This window comes from Xenopus laevis, chromosome 9_10S (genome assembly GCF_017654675.1).
Source record: "Xenopus laevis strain J_2021 chromosome 9_10S, Xenopus_laevis_v10.1, whole genome shotgun sequence".
Classification (NCBI taxonomy): domain Eukaryota; kingdom Metazoa; phylum Chordata; class Amphibia; order Anura; family Pipidae; genus Xenopus; species Xenopus laevis.
Genome location: NC_054388.1, coordinates 113690696 through 113703265, shown reverse-complemented (window position 1 = coordinate 113703265; position 12570 = coordinate 113690696). Strand labels below are relative to the sequence as shown.

At 44.9% G+C, this 12570-nt stretch overlaps 1 protein-coding gene across 2 annotated transcripts; it reads left to right on the top strand.

Moving 5' to 3' along the window:
• Positions 1 to 353: 353 nt before the first annotated feature.
• On the top strand, positions 354 to 11026 carry tnfrsf12a.S (tumor necrosis factor receptor superfamily member 12A S homeolog). 2 transcript variants are annotated; one of them, XM_041578009.1, is made up of 5 exons: positions 354 to 1001; positions 8021 to 8116; positions 8964 to 9101; positions 9206 to 9263; positions 10577 to 11026. In XM_041578009.1, exons 1-4 carry the CDS (start codon positions 926 to 928, stop codon positions 9256 to 9258), a joined length of 363 nt encoding a protein of 120 aa, XP_041433943.1. In that variant the 5' UTR covers positions 354 to 925; the 3' UTR covers positions 9259 to 9263; positions 10577 to 11026. The 2 variants fall into 2 exon arrangements, with proteins under 2 accessions (XP_041433943.1, XP_018096301.1); XM_018240812.2 differs by having other exon boundaries at positions 362 to 1001; positions 9206 to 9268; positions 10580 to 11026.
• Positions 11027 to 12570: the final 1544 nt, after the last annotated feature.

Below are 12570 nucleotides of genomic sequence, written 5' to 3'. Positions count from 1 at the left end.
GGGGGTCTCTGGTATAGAATGAGACTGTACATTAGAGTGGGATTCTCTAGTATAGAATGAGACTGTACATTAGAGTGGGGGTCTCTGGTATAGAAAGAGACTGTACATTAGAGTGGGGATCTCTGGTATAGAATGAGACTGTACATTAGAGTGGGGATCTCTCTAGTATAGAATGAGACTGTACATAAGTGTTTGGGGTCCCAGGACCCAGAGAGACCCAGATAATTGGAGAAGGGGTGGATGGGTATTAGTTACAATTTAGTCCTGCTCAGTCACTGGCCTGGGGGGAAGGATAAAGGAAAGACAGGGAGGCTCTGAGAATTTCATCAGGATCCAGTCACTGAGTCATTGGTTCCGGAGAGGAAAGGGAGAAAGTGCAGCAGTGCAGGGAACAATGAAGGGGGGAAAAATGAATAAAGAGAAGGAATAAAGGAGAGAAAGAGGGAGAAATAACAGTGAGTGATAGTGGAGAATAAGAAGAATAAGAGAAAAGAAAGAATTAGGAAGGAGTAAAATACTAAAGAGCAAGTTGGAAAGAGGGAGGGGCAGAGAGCTGGAGGGGAGGAGCCTGTGACTCATTCATTCCTTCAGACAAGGAGAGACAGACACACACAGAGACTGTCAGTGCCAGGATTAGGGAGAGAGTGACTCATTCATTCCTTGGGAGCAAGAGAGGGAATGAGACAGAGAGAGAGACAGAGCCGGGGACAGGCTGGCAATAAGCTCTCACCATCAGCCCCTACACGTGGCAACTAAGAAGCTCATCTGATTTGCCCCAGTACAAGTGCAGCTGATCTGAATTTGCCCCAGGCAGGATAGTGTCCGGGCTCATTGGTGCAGAGAGGCCAGTGCCTGGGATCAGAGGTTCCCCCAGCGGCACCACCAGGACAACAATTTCTATTATTTCATCTGAGGGTCGGACAGAATGACACCAAGGAACCTGCCACTGACACTTGCCCCCCTGCTCCTGCTTGTCCTCAGCTCTGCTGCCTCTCAGCGAGGTAAGAACCAATTCTGTCTGCTGGGATAGTGTCAATGTCTGTGAGCTTGGGGCAATACTGGGGCAATAGAAGCTCTCAGCATGGGGGAGGGGCAACACCGGGACAATAGAAACTCTGGGCATGGGGGAACTAAGGCAATAGAATCTGTGGGTAATGGGGCAACATGGGGAAACACTGGGGCAACAGAAAGTTTGACCACAGGTGTAACTGGTACCAGAGAGATTGTGTGCATGGGGGGCACTAGGGCAAGGGAGACTGTGTGAATAGTGGGGTATTGGGGAGACTTTATGTGTGAAGCTGTGGGTGCTGGTTGGAAGAGAAACTGGCATGAAGAGTTCATGGTGACAGTTGGGCAACTGTGCAATAGGGCAGTAGTGGGGGGACGAGGGACTGTTATTGGGGGTGCTGGGAGACTGGTAAGGGGGGGTATTGTATCCATGGGGGGCACTAGGGAAGACAGATACATTTGGTGAGGGGGGGGAGGAAATGGGAAAATCCAGACAGAATAAAAGCCGGTGTTGCAATAAGAGGAAGAAGGAAGAGAAAAATGTGAAAGTGATGAAATGACTGTGATGTCAAAGAGGGGAGGGCACACTGGGAGGGGGGGGCTGGCATTGAGGGGTCACACATAAGTTATACTAGGGGTGACCAAAGAGTAGACCCTGATCTCCCAGTAGATCTTCACCTGGACATTGGCAGATCCCAGTAGCAGGTCACTGTCACAGATCCATTGGGTTACCATATAATGGGCAGTTTTATTGGGATCTAGCGAGTAAGTACGTGCCGGTGGGTACAGTCCCAGACACAATTCACTTATCTCCTGTGTTACCATGTGGTGGAACACACTACAACCAATCACTGTATGGACAGTCTCAGCACAATGCCCGTGTTTCTAGGTTTGTCTTGCATAGACACTTATACTTATACATTTATTTGGGTTGCTGTTCATTTTGATCACCAAATATATAACTCACATTCAGGGGCGTGACTACAGAGGAAGCAGAACCTGAGGCTGTAGGAGAGCCCAAGAGGTATAGGGGCCCACAAGGCCCTAATTAGTGAGCAATTTCAACATATACTGGTAAAAATGTCAACCTCTGGATATATTGAGGGCCTTAAAATTAATTTGCTGGGGGCCCACTGCCCACATTAGTAATGTCTCGTGCATCAGTAACATATATTGTAATGGGGGCGGTGCTTCTGTGAGATGTACTATGGTGGGAGGAGCTACAGGTAACATACATTGTAGGGGGCGGTGTCATATTACATGGTGGGAGGGGCTGCAGGTGAAATGAACTGTAATAAGGGCAGGTGTTAATATCAGATACAGGGAATATTATTAATGAGAGATTCTCTGCAGGGCCGGAGGGACTGGAGGTGAAACCTGTATTAGCAGGGGAAAAGCTACTGCAAGATGGGGAGCTACTGTACATAGTATTCCTGTGTGGGGAGGGAGTGAGATGCTCTGCAGTCTGGGGGCGGGAGGCTCTGCAGTCTCTTTGTTTGCCCCCTTTTTATGAATGAATAACTGAGTTACTGAGTTACATAGTTGGGATTTTGCCGCCCCTTCCCCTCTGTTATTGGCTGCAGAGTGGTGGTTAGTTTCCCAAAGGAATGCGACACTTGATCTTTTAAAGGCACAGCCCCATATTTTGCACTCCATAATCTCTGTAACCCTTTCCCTGTGTATTAGCAAAGCATCAGACTATATTATAGAACTTTATACCTATATACTGTATATGTATGTATATAAATACAGTATATATATATCAAAAGCCTGCCTTTTCCTCTGAATTAAATCAGTATTAGGACACTAGCAACAATTGGGCCCCATAGGGCCAGGCTGAACAACATAGTCTTTGTGTATTATATTTCTACAAGTACCTCTGTGGTTCAGGGACCTGGGGCAAGTGTTCTTTCTGCCCTACCATAAAACTAGCTCCACCCACAGCTGTACCTACCTGACCATATACCAGTTGCTACCTTGGTCACTGTCCGTAGCAACCAACCTGTGGTCAATTAAGTCAATGAGCTTAGCATAAAATCTGGAGCAGCCTCAGAACTGAGAGTAAAAGCAAGAGCTCCCCACAGGGAAATTTTATGTACTGCAGTACTGAGACAAGAAGTCTTTCTGGGCACCTAGGCCTCATATGTATTCAGGTATCTCTTGGCACTCTGAGAATCTTAATACCTGCTTAATAGCTGCTGCTGCCCAATGTGTAACCTGGTTATAGGGATTATCATACAGATCTCCTATATACATTACATCTGTGGCCCTCCAGCTGCCCTGCACCATAGACTTCAGCAGTTCTTAAGAAGCTTATCTACAATTAGCTGATACACAGCCAAATGACTTCGTTCCTCTGTTTGTCATTTAGTCCCTCTTCTGCTTAATACATATTGGCATTGAAATTAACCACATCCAAGCTCCCAAGTAATTAAAGGAGACATATAGCATACATGAAAAACCCTAATTTTGTGGCAATTATAAGTAATATAAGGTGTTGCTTTTACATGGTGCTAAACATTAATATTATCTTTAAAAATAGCCCCTTTATTGGAGTTCCCTATAGATGTTCTCTGGTCCCTGTCTGTGTTTCACATGAGGGGTGGGTGTGTCCCTGCCAGAAGCACAGTAGGAGGGGGACAGCCAATCACAGCCCTGCAGTCACACAAGCACAGACAGGCTTCAGTTCCCTATCAGGTCCTGCTAGCTGCTGATTGGTTCCTGTCCTACAGTGCAGTGAGCTGAGTGCACAGCCTGGGAATTCAGGGAGCAGCAAGTGGAAGAGAAGGGAGGGATTATTAGGGTTTTTGCAGAAATATTCAATAAATCAGCCTGAAACACTACTTTTTTAATCACATTTCTTCTATATCTAAATGAGTGTAACACACTGGTACAGTCTTGTTTTTTACACAAAATATCTCACAGTAACACCAAAAAAATTAAAGTATTGTAAAGTAATTAAAATATAATGTTCTGTTGCCCTGAGCTGGTACACCTGTTGTGTTTGCTTCAGAAACACTACTATAGTTTATATAAACAAGCTGCTGTGTAGCCATGGGGACAGCCATTCAAGCACAGGATACACAGTAGATAACAGATAAGTACTACTATAGTTTATATAAACAAGTTGCTGTGTAGCCATGGGGGCAGCCATTCAAGCACAGGATACACAGTAGATAACAGATAAGTACTACTATAGTTTATATAAACAAACTGCTGTGTAGCCATGGGGGCAGCCATTCAAGTACAGGATACACAGTAGATAACAGATAAGTACTACTATAGTTTATATAAACAAGCTGCTGTGTAGCCATGGGGGCAGCCATTCAAGCACAGGATACACAGTAGATAACAGATAAGTACTACTATAGTTTATATAAACAAGCTGCGGTGTAGCCATGGGGGCAGTCATTCAAGCACAGGATACACAGTAGATAACAGATAAGTACTACTATAGTTTATATAAACAAGCTGCTGTGTAGCCATGGGGGCAGCCATTCAAGCACAGGATACACAGTAGATAACAGATAAGTACTACTATAGTTTATATAAAAGAGCTGCTGTGTAGCCATGGGGGCAGCCATTCAAGCACAGGATACGCAGTAGATAACAGATAAGTACTACTATAGTTTATATAAACAAGCCGCTGTGTAGCCATGGGGGCAGCCATTCAAGCACAGGATACACAGTAGATAACAGATAAGTACTACTATAGTTTATATAAACAAGCTGCTGTGTAGCTATGGGGGCAGCCATTCAAGCACAGGATACACAGTAGATAACAGATAAGTACTACTATAGTTTATATAAACAAGCTGCTGTGTAGCCATGGGGGCAGCCATTCAAGCACAGGATACACAGTAGATAACAGATAAGTTCTGAAGAATCCCATTGTATACTACAGAGCTTATCTGAAATCTGCTGTGTATCTTGTGCCTTTGCTCCTTTTTCAGCTTGGATTGCTGCCCCCACAGATACACACAGCCTATTTATTGTCGTCTTTCTAAAGCAAACACATAACTTTTACCAATGCAGGGCAAAAGTACATTATATTTTAATTTCTTTAAAATGCTTTTTTTTGGTGTTACTCTTCCTTCAAAATGGAATTTCACCTCTAAAACATGTTTCTTTCACAGAATGCAGAAGGTGCAAAGAGGGTGACCCCCCCCTCACCCCCCCCCCCCTCATGGCTCTTCCAAGTTTAGCTCCTGATCTCACCTCCCAAATATGAGACCTGTGTGTGACTCACTGAGGAGCAGGAGGGGCGGAAGCTGTGCCCATAGAGGAACTGGGGGAAAGAGACACAGGCAGGGGGCTCAGTGGGCATAAGGAAAGAGGGGCACAAAACCTCTAATAATGTCCTACTGTATTATTACTTTATAAAGTAAATGTATCCACTGAGATCTGACTCTGGCTTTCCCTCTGCCAAATACACAGCTCCCTCTCCCCACCCTCCTTCCTCACACCCTGTCTCTGCCCCCTCCCTGACACCCATTTCCCAATCCCCATACGTCACTGCCCAGTGAGTCCTCAGGTTGGTATGTGAGAGAGTAGGAAGCACTGGGAACTGAAAGAGACTGCAGGGCATCCACTGAGACAGAGGGAGAGACAAGTGACAGTGAGAGGGGCCCTGGAGAGGCAGGAGAGAGAGACAACTGGCAGTGAGAGGGACACTGGAGAGGCAGGAGAGAGAGACAAGTGACAGTGAGAGGGACACTGGAGAGGCAGGAGAGAGAGGCAAGTGACAGTGAGAGGGACACTGGAGAGGCAGGAGAGAGAGACAACTGGCAGTGAGAGGGACACTGGAGAGGCAGGAGAGAGAGACAAGTGACAGTGAGAGGGACACTGGAGAGGCAGGAGAGAGAGACAAGTGACAGTGAGAGGGACACTGGAGAGGCAGGAGAGAGAGACAAGTGACAGTGAGAGGGACACTGGAGAGGCAGGAGAGAGAGGCAAGTGACAGTGAGAGGGACACTGGAGAGGCAGGAGAGAGAGACAAGTGACAGTGAGAGGGACACTAGAGAGGCAGGAGAGAGAGACAAGTGACAGTGAGAGGGACACTGGAGAGGCAGGAGAGAGAGACAAGTGACAGTGAGAGGGACACTAGAGAGGCAGGAGAGAGATACAAGTGACAGAGACAAGAGAGAGGCTCCTGACAGCTGTTCTCCATATCTAGAGTTTCTGCTGCATAAATAAGTGCAGAATCTGAGGCAAGGCCAGCAGAGCTTACAATTTAATGTTGGTGCCAGCACATGGTGATTAAACCACAGTCACCAATTAAAGGGAAAATGGGCCCTATTAGATGAGATGACAGTTTCCTGTGCCCCGAGGTGCAGCTCCTTGCGCTCCTAGAATGGTAATTTTCTTTGAAACTGGGACGGGGGGAAGAATTCCATAAGAATCCCGGTGGTGCCAAGAAGCAAGTGGTGCCCAGGTTATACATTAAGCCTGGCATAGTGTTATGTGCCACTGCTTCTATTATACCCACACTGATTGGTTTAATGACTCATGTGATAATCACTTATTCAATGTGTAAATGTTTCATGTGCCCTTTTATGGATTTGTCAGGGGCCACTGGGCACTTCTGGGAGGGTTGCTCTGTACATAGAGGAAGACTATCAGAAAGAACAACGATGATGAGATTCATTATATATTTATACACACAGTATATATATATATATATATATATATATATATATATATATATATATATATATATATACTTAAATTGACCCAAGGTGGTAGTTACTCTGCCCTACCTGCCCATACAATTTCTGGTTTATGGGTCTCCACTACCTGCCAGGAGAGGCTACAGAGACCTCCTCTTTGGAAGCCCATAAAGACCAGTAGCACTCAGGGTGTTGCTTTATGGCAGGTGGCAGTTAGTGAGTCCTGCGCATTTATAGAACATTAACCTGCCCTGGCACAGGCTGCATAGGAGTCATTCATCCTTGGCTTCAGAGATTTAGTCCCACCCCTTCAGTCTAACAAGCTCCTCCCTAGTCATGGGATAATGCAATGAGGTCACTTGCAGAGTTTAATATGTAAATATCACAACCTGAGCTTGGCAGGTAGAGCTGACATTTGGGCTGAAGTCATGGCATCGCTATGTGACTAGAGTGCAGGCTGCACATGATCAGCGCTATACATGGTATCTGCTCATTAATGATTTATATACACAGCTCTATGAACTAACCCTGGTGCCAAACTACCTACTGAGTTAACCCATTAAGTGCCAGAGCATGGATAGATTATGGTGCTACAGCAGAAGGCATTGAGCCTGTAGAATGAAGGCAGCAGCCATGATTGCTCTGATGAGGAAAACCCATCCAAAGACACTGATGTAACAGCGCCATCTAGTGGTTGAGACAATACTTTTACCCACTGTGCCATCGGCCTAATTTGGGACAATACCCCACACAGGCTTTGCATTTAGACAGCGGGGCTCCCCCTTTATCATGGGGACAATACACTGGATTTCTGCTGAGGCGCCTGTATATTGTGAGCTGGGCGCATGCCTTTGTATAGTAACAATAAGTTATAGCTCATGTTTAGGTGTTTGTATCAAAGTGCAGGAAAATATGTTTCCTCAGCCGCTGGGGAAAAATAATCTTTGTTCCCTGTTTCTGGGGCACAAAAATAAAACAAAGAACAGGTTTGTGTTGCCTTTATACTGAGGCAGAGTGCGTTACTGTGCAACAAGAGCCGCTGCATGGGGAATGCAAACAAACAAGCGCATTGGTTACACAACCCCCCCCCCCACCCAAAGCCTAATTACAACACTGGGTGCCTCGTATATATTTATATGCACCTGTCTCCCCCACACACTTGGTATGTGACATCATCAGCCCAAAGTGTCCGGTGACATCACTAGCTAACATGTGCCACATATAAATAAACTGATGTCATGGCACTGGGCATCTGCCAGCGTAGAGTGATAGAAAGTATCTCAGCCCTGTGACATCTACAGTATGTGCTGTACAGTGATACCGACTCTCTGTCTCTTTCCCAGAATGCCCAGAGGGACGCGCTTACAGCCAAGATCTGGGGAAGTGCATGGAATGCAGCGTGTGCAAGAACTCCGAAAAGAGCGACTTCTGCCAGAATTGTAAGAGACTCCCTGGATAGTAAGAGACTGCCCGGCCTAAGCGAGAGTGTAGCATGGAATCATGGGTAGTAGTGAGAGCTATAAACTTGCTGAGGCTGATTTACTAAGGGGGCTAAATTGCACCTGAGCAGTTGCCAATGTCAACCAATCACAGCTTAGCTGTAAGTATACTTATTGAAAACAAACTCCTGATTGGTTGCTATGTTCAACTAGCCTAGCACCCATATTCAAATATGCCCCCAACTGATCTGTCTGAGGTTGTGCAAATAGGGGTGATTGGCCTGAGCCCCCTGTAACACAACAGCGCTACAATCTGTTCTAGGAAGGGCTGGAATAGGCAGACGCTGTGTAGCTTTCTAACTGTAGCCTGTACAACTATAGTTATACAAAATCTGACAGTTGAGGTTGGGGCCCCAGACAAGCTATTTTGCCAAGGGTCCTGCCACCATGAGACAAAGCTGTCATAATAATCATTCAAGGCAAATGTTGACTCCCAGAGGGCACCCCCAGTTTAAGAAACAGTAATAATTACAACCACTAACCCTATGAGGGTGTCACTTGTCTTGTGAGAAAGTAATGTAGTAGGGGCACTACCTAATAGGAGACAGCTTCTCCTCTCTGGTACCAGTGGCAGAGATAGGAATGAGAATTGTGTAAATATAGCAATTTTCTCCTGGGGGACCTTGTGTCCCGGGGCACAAAGGATGGTGGGAAACCAGGGGATTTAGTGTCCCAGGCAGGGTCTCCAGCATGAGATCCCACATCAAAGGCTGATCACTGAGCCTCTAGGGTGGGCGAACCTTGTGGGACATCCAATTACTAGAGCTATTTCCCCTTTATTTCTCAGGTCCATTTACAACTGAACAGCCGGATTTCCCTTGGATTTGGGTCATTGGATTTTCAGCCGGAGGGGTGTTTCTTATCACCATAATCCTGAGCCTCACTGTGTATCTGACTCACTGCCGCAGGAAAAGCAAGTTCACCAGTAAGTCGTTGGGTTGGGGGTTGGGTATGGTTGCTGGTTCTGCCGGGGTATCGCTATGGGGAGATATCAATAACCTATAATGGATTTCTCTTGCTTCTCCTCAGCTCCCATAGAGGAGACCGGAAGCCATTCTGCTGAAGCTCTGCTCGTACACTGAACACTGAGAGGTGAGAACTGCTTGACTTGTATCTAATGGCCTTAAATGTTTTGTCCTTGGATGCCTATGTATTGACAATTTCATGTTTTAACTTATTTGAGTATGTAAAGCGCTTATGTGTTACTTGAAATAACTGTACAAAAAAAAATGAGATTACCAAAGCAAACATTTATTACAGATGTTTTGTGTCTGCAGACCCCTGTATGTGTTCGTGTAGTGGGATCATGTCTGAATGCCTTCCAACTGTCTCCCACAATTTCATGAAACTACCTAGAGTTCCTGTGACAAAGAACTATGTTGTAGAAGTGACTTTGCAGTCCGATTTATCTTGTGATATTGTCTAAAGTAGCTGTGACACAAATTGTGTCTGTCCGAGCTGTGCCTTTTGTAATGAGGGGAAAAAAACACAATAAGAGAAGAAGAAAAAAAAGGAAAAAAGAACAAGAAAAAAAAAACCTTTCTGCTTTCAAGAAATCTCTGAAAATGCACTTCTTTCGAGAAGCCTCCCCTCACTCTGCTTAACTACCAAACACAACACCACATACAGTACCACATTTCTCACCCACTTAATTCCATATTGCCCACTCCCACACCTTGTGTATTACTCCCTTCCCTTTAGAGTGTAAGCTCTTTTGCATAGGGTCTTCCTCACCTTTTGTACCGGTATTAATTGTAATGTATGTAACTCAATATATTCTATGTATATAATTCATGTGATGTAGTTGTATAATCACATTTACTTTACAGCGCTACACAATATGTTGGCGCTATATAAATACATGTTAATAATAATAATAATAATAATAATAATAGCCATGGAGAGATGCTCTGCAAGCATGTAGTTTAGAGAGGTGCTCTGCAAGTATACAGTTCAGAGAGATGCTCTGCAGCTGTGCAATATGGAGAGATGCTCTGCAGCTGTGCAATATGGAGAGATGCTCTGCAGCTGTGCAATATGGAGAGATGCTCTGCAGCTGTGCAATATGGAGAGATCCCAGAGAGAAGTGTTTTGATGCGATGTCATAAGGAGAGATCCCAGAGATATAAAAAGGTTTAATGATGAACATAGGGCTAAATTGCAGAAGGGCAGTTGTCAGCGGCAGCCAATCAGGTCTTCAAATTCATTTTCTAAGCACTGCTGATTGGTTGCTATTGGCTAAATTGCACAAACACAGCTGTGATGGTCCCAAGTCATGTCTGTAATGTGAACACAGGGGGGCGCTGTTGTACAAGACATATAACACAGAAACAAGAGCAATGACAATATTTGTCCTGCAGTGGGCGCCACTAATTTCTTCTTTCTTTGTCCTTTCCCCCGTAGGTGACCGTTACAGGATCCCCCTGTCTCACTTGGATCCAGAGGAAGCTGCTATCCGGCCATGATGTATATAATATGTGTATAGAAGACAAATGTACAAATTCCATATACATATATATATATATTTATATCTGTGCTGGGCACAGGGACCACTGTCAGTATTTGTGCCAGAGAGATGGAAGACGTTCTGCTGAGCCGTATGTCTCATCCCCCTGAGCAGTTAAATCTCCCAACATTCCCCGTACTCCAATCCTAATCCGACTGCAGATCTGCCCCTCACCTCCCCATGGATACAGCCCTCTGATTGGCTGCATTTGCCCCCATGTAGTCTCGCTATGTGACAGTTTCACTTGCACTCTGAAACAGAACAACAGTCAAAGTGGTTGGAACATTTCAGCAAGTGCCTTAACCCTGCCCACGGGGAATAAACACAGGAGGTTTTTTAGCAAATTGGTCTCCTTTGTTTTCTTTATTATTATTATTATTATTATTATTGCTGCCACTGCTGGTGTAACTATAGAGGGAGCAGACCCTGCGGTTGTGATGGGTGGCGGCTTCCAGAAAAAGATATGAAGTTTCTGAAATGAAGACTCAGCACCTGCACTTAGATACATTTGTAACTATTTAAAATAAACAAGTCGCTTCTGAGAAGGGAGACTCGCAGCTTAAAGGGCAATTACACCTTCATTAGCCAAATGGTTATAACATAAAACATTGCATTAAAACTCCCAGAAATGTGATCAAACCTTCATAAGCTGCCACATTTTGTAAAATGGACATGGTAATTAGGGGGTGTGGTCATAGAATGGGCGTGGTTAAACACATTTCGTTGCACTACACGCAGCAAATCTTGTTGCACCTTATTCTGTTTTTCAGATGTTGGGGTACAGTATGTAGGGGTCACTGTACTGGCCGGGAACCCACACTCCGCCCACCTGTCCAACACAGAACAATGTGTCATTAATAATGACATCACAGGGCAAGAGATATGATGTAAAGTGCGACTGGCAGCTCCTCTCCTGCCTCTTCTCTTCTGTGCAGCTCCCATTATATTCCCCTTCTCTCTCTCCCCTCACCTTTGATTCTATTTACCTGAACACCAGGAAGTGCCCCATTAACCTGGCTCCGCCCCCATCGCTTGTGTCACACATTCCTTATTTTCCTTACAATGAGCAACGTCACAGGACTTTCCCTGAGCTCCCGGAATTTCACTTCTCAGTATTGTGCCCTCAGGTCTCAGGCAACATCCCGGCCTCACCCAAAAACCAGGGAACTCTGAATATCACTTGTGTATTATAAGGGATAATGTACCCCCTACTGTAAATGATAAGGATATTAGAAGTCACTGAGGGGTTGTTCTGTGACCATATAAAGGCACAAGGCTGCAGGCTGAGTTATACAGGGAACTCTGAGTATCACTCATGTATTATAAGGGATAATGTACCCCCTACTGTAAATGATAAGGATATTAGAAGTCACTGAGGGGTTGTTCTGTGACCATATAAAGACACAAGGCTGCAGGCTGAGTTATACAGGGAACTCTGAGTATCACTCATGTATTATAAGGGATAATGTACCCCCTACTGTAAATGATAAGTATATTAGAAGTCACTGAGGGGATGTTCTGTGACCATATAAAGACACAAGGCTGCAGGCTGAGTTATACAGGGAACTCTGAATATCACTTATGTATTATAAGGGATAATGTACCCCCTACTGTAAATGATAAGAATATTAGAAGTCACTGAGGGGTTGTTCTGTGACCATATAAAGGCACAAGTCTGCAGGCTGAGTTATACAGGGAACTCTGAGTATCACTCATGTATTATAAGGGATAATGTACCCCCTACTGTAAATGATAAGGATATTAGAAGTTACTGAGGGGTTGTTCTGTGACCATATAAAGGCACAAGGCTGCAGGCTGAGTTATACAGGGAACTCTGAATATCACTTGTGTATCAAAAGGGATAATGTACCCCCTACTGTAAATGATA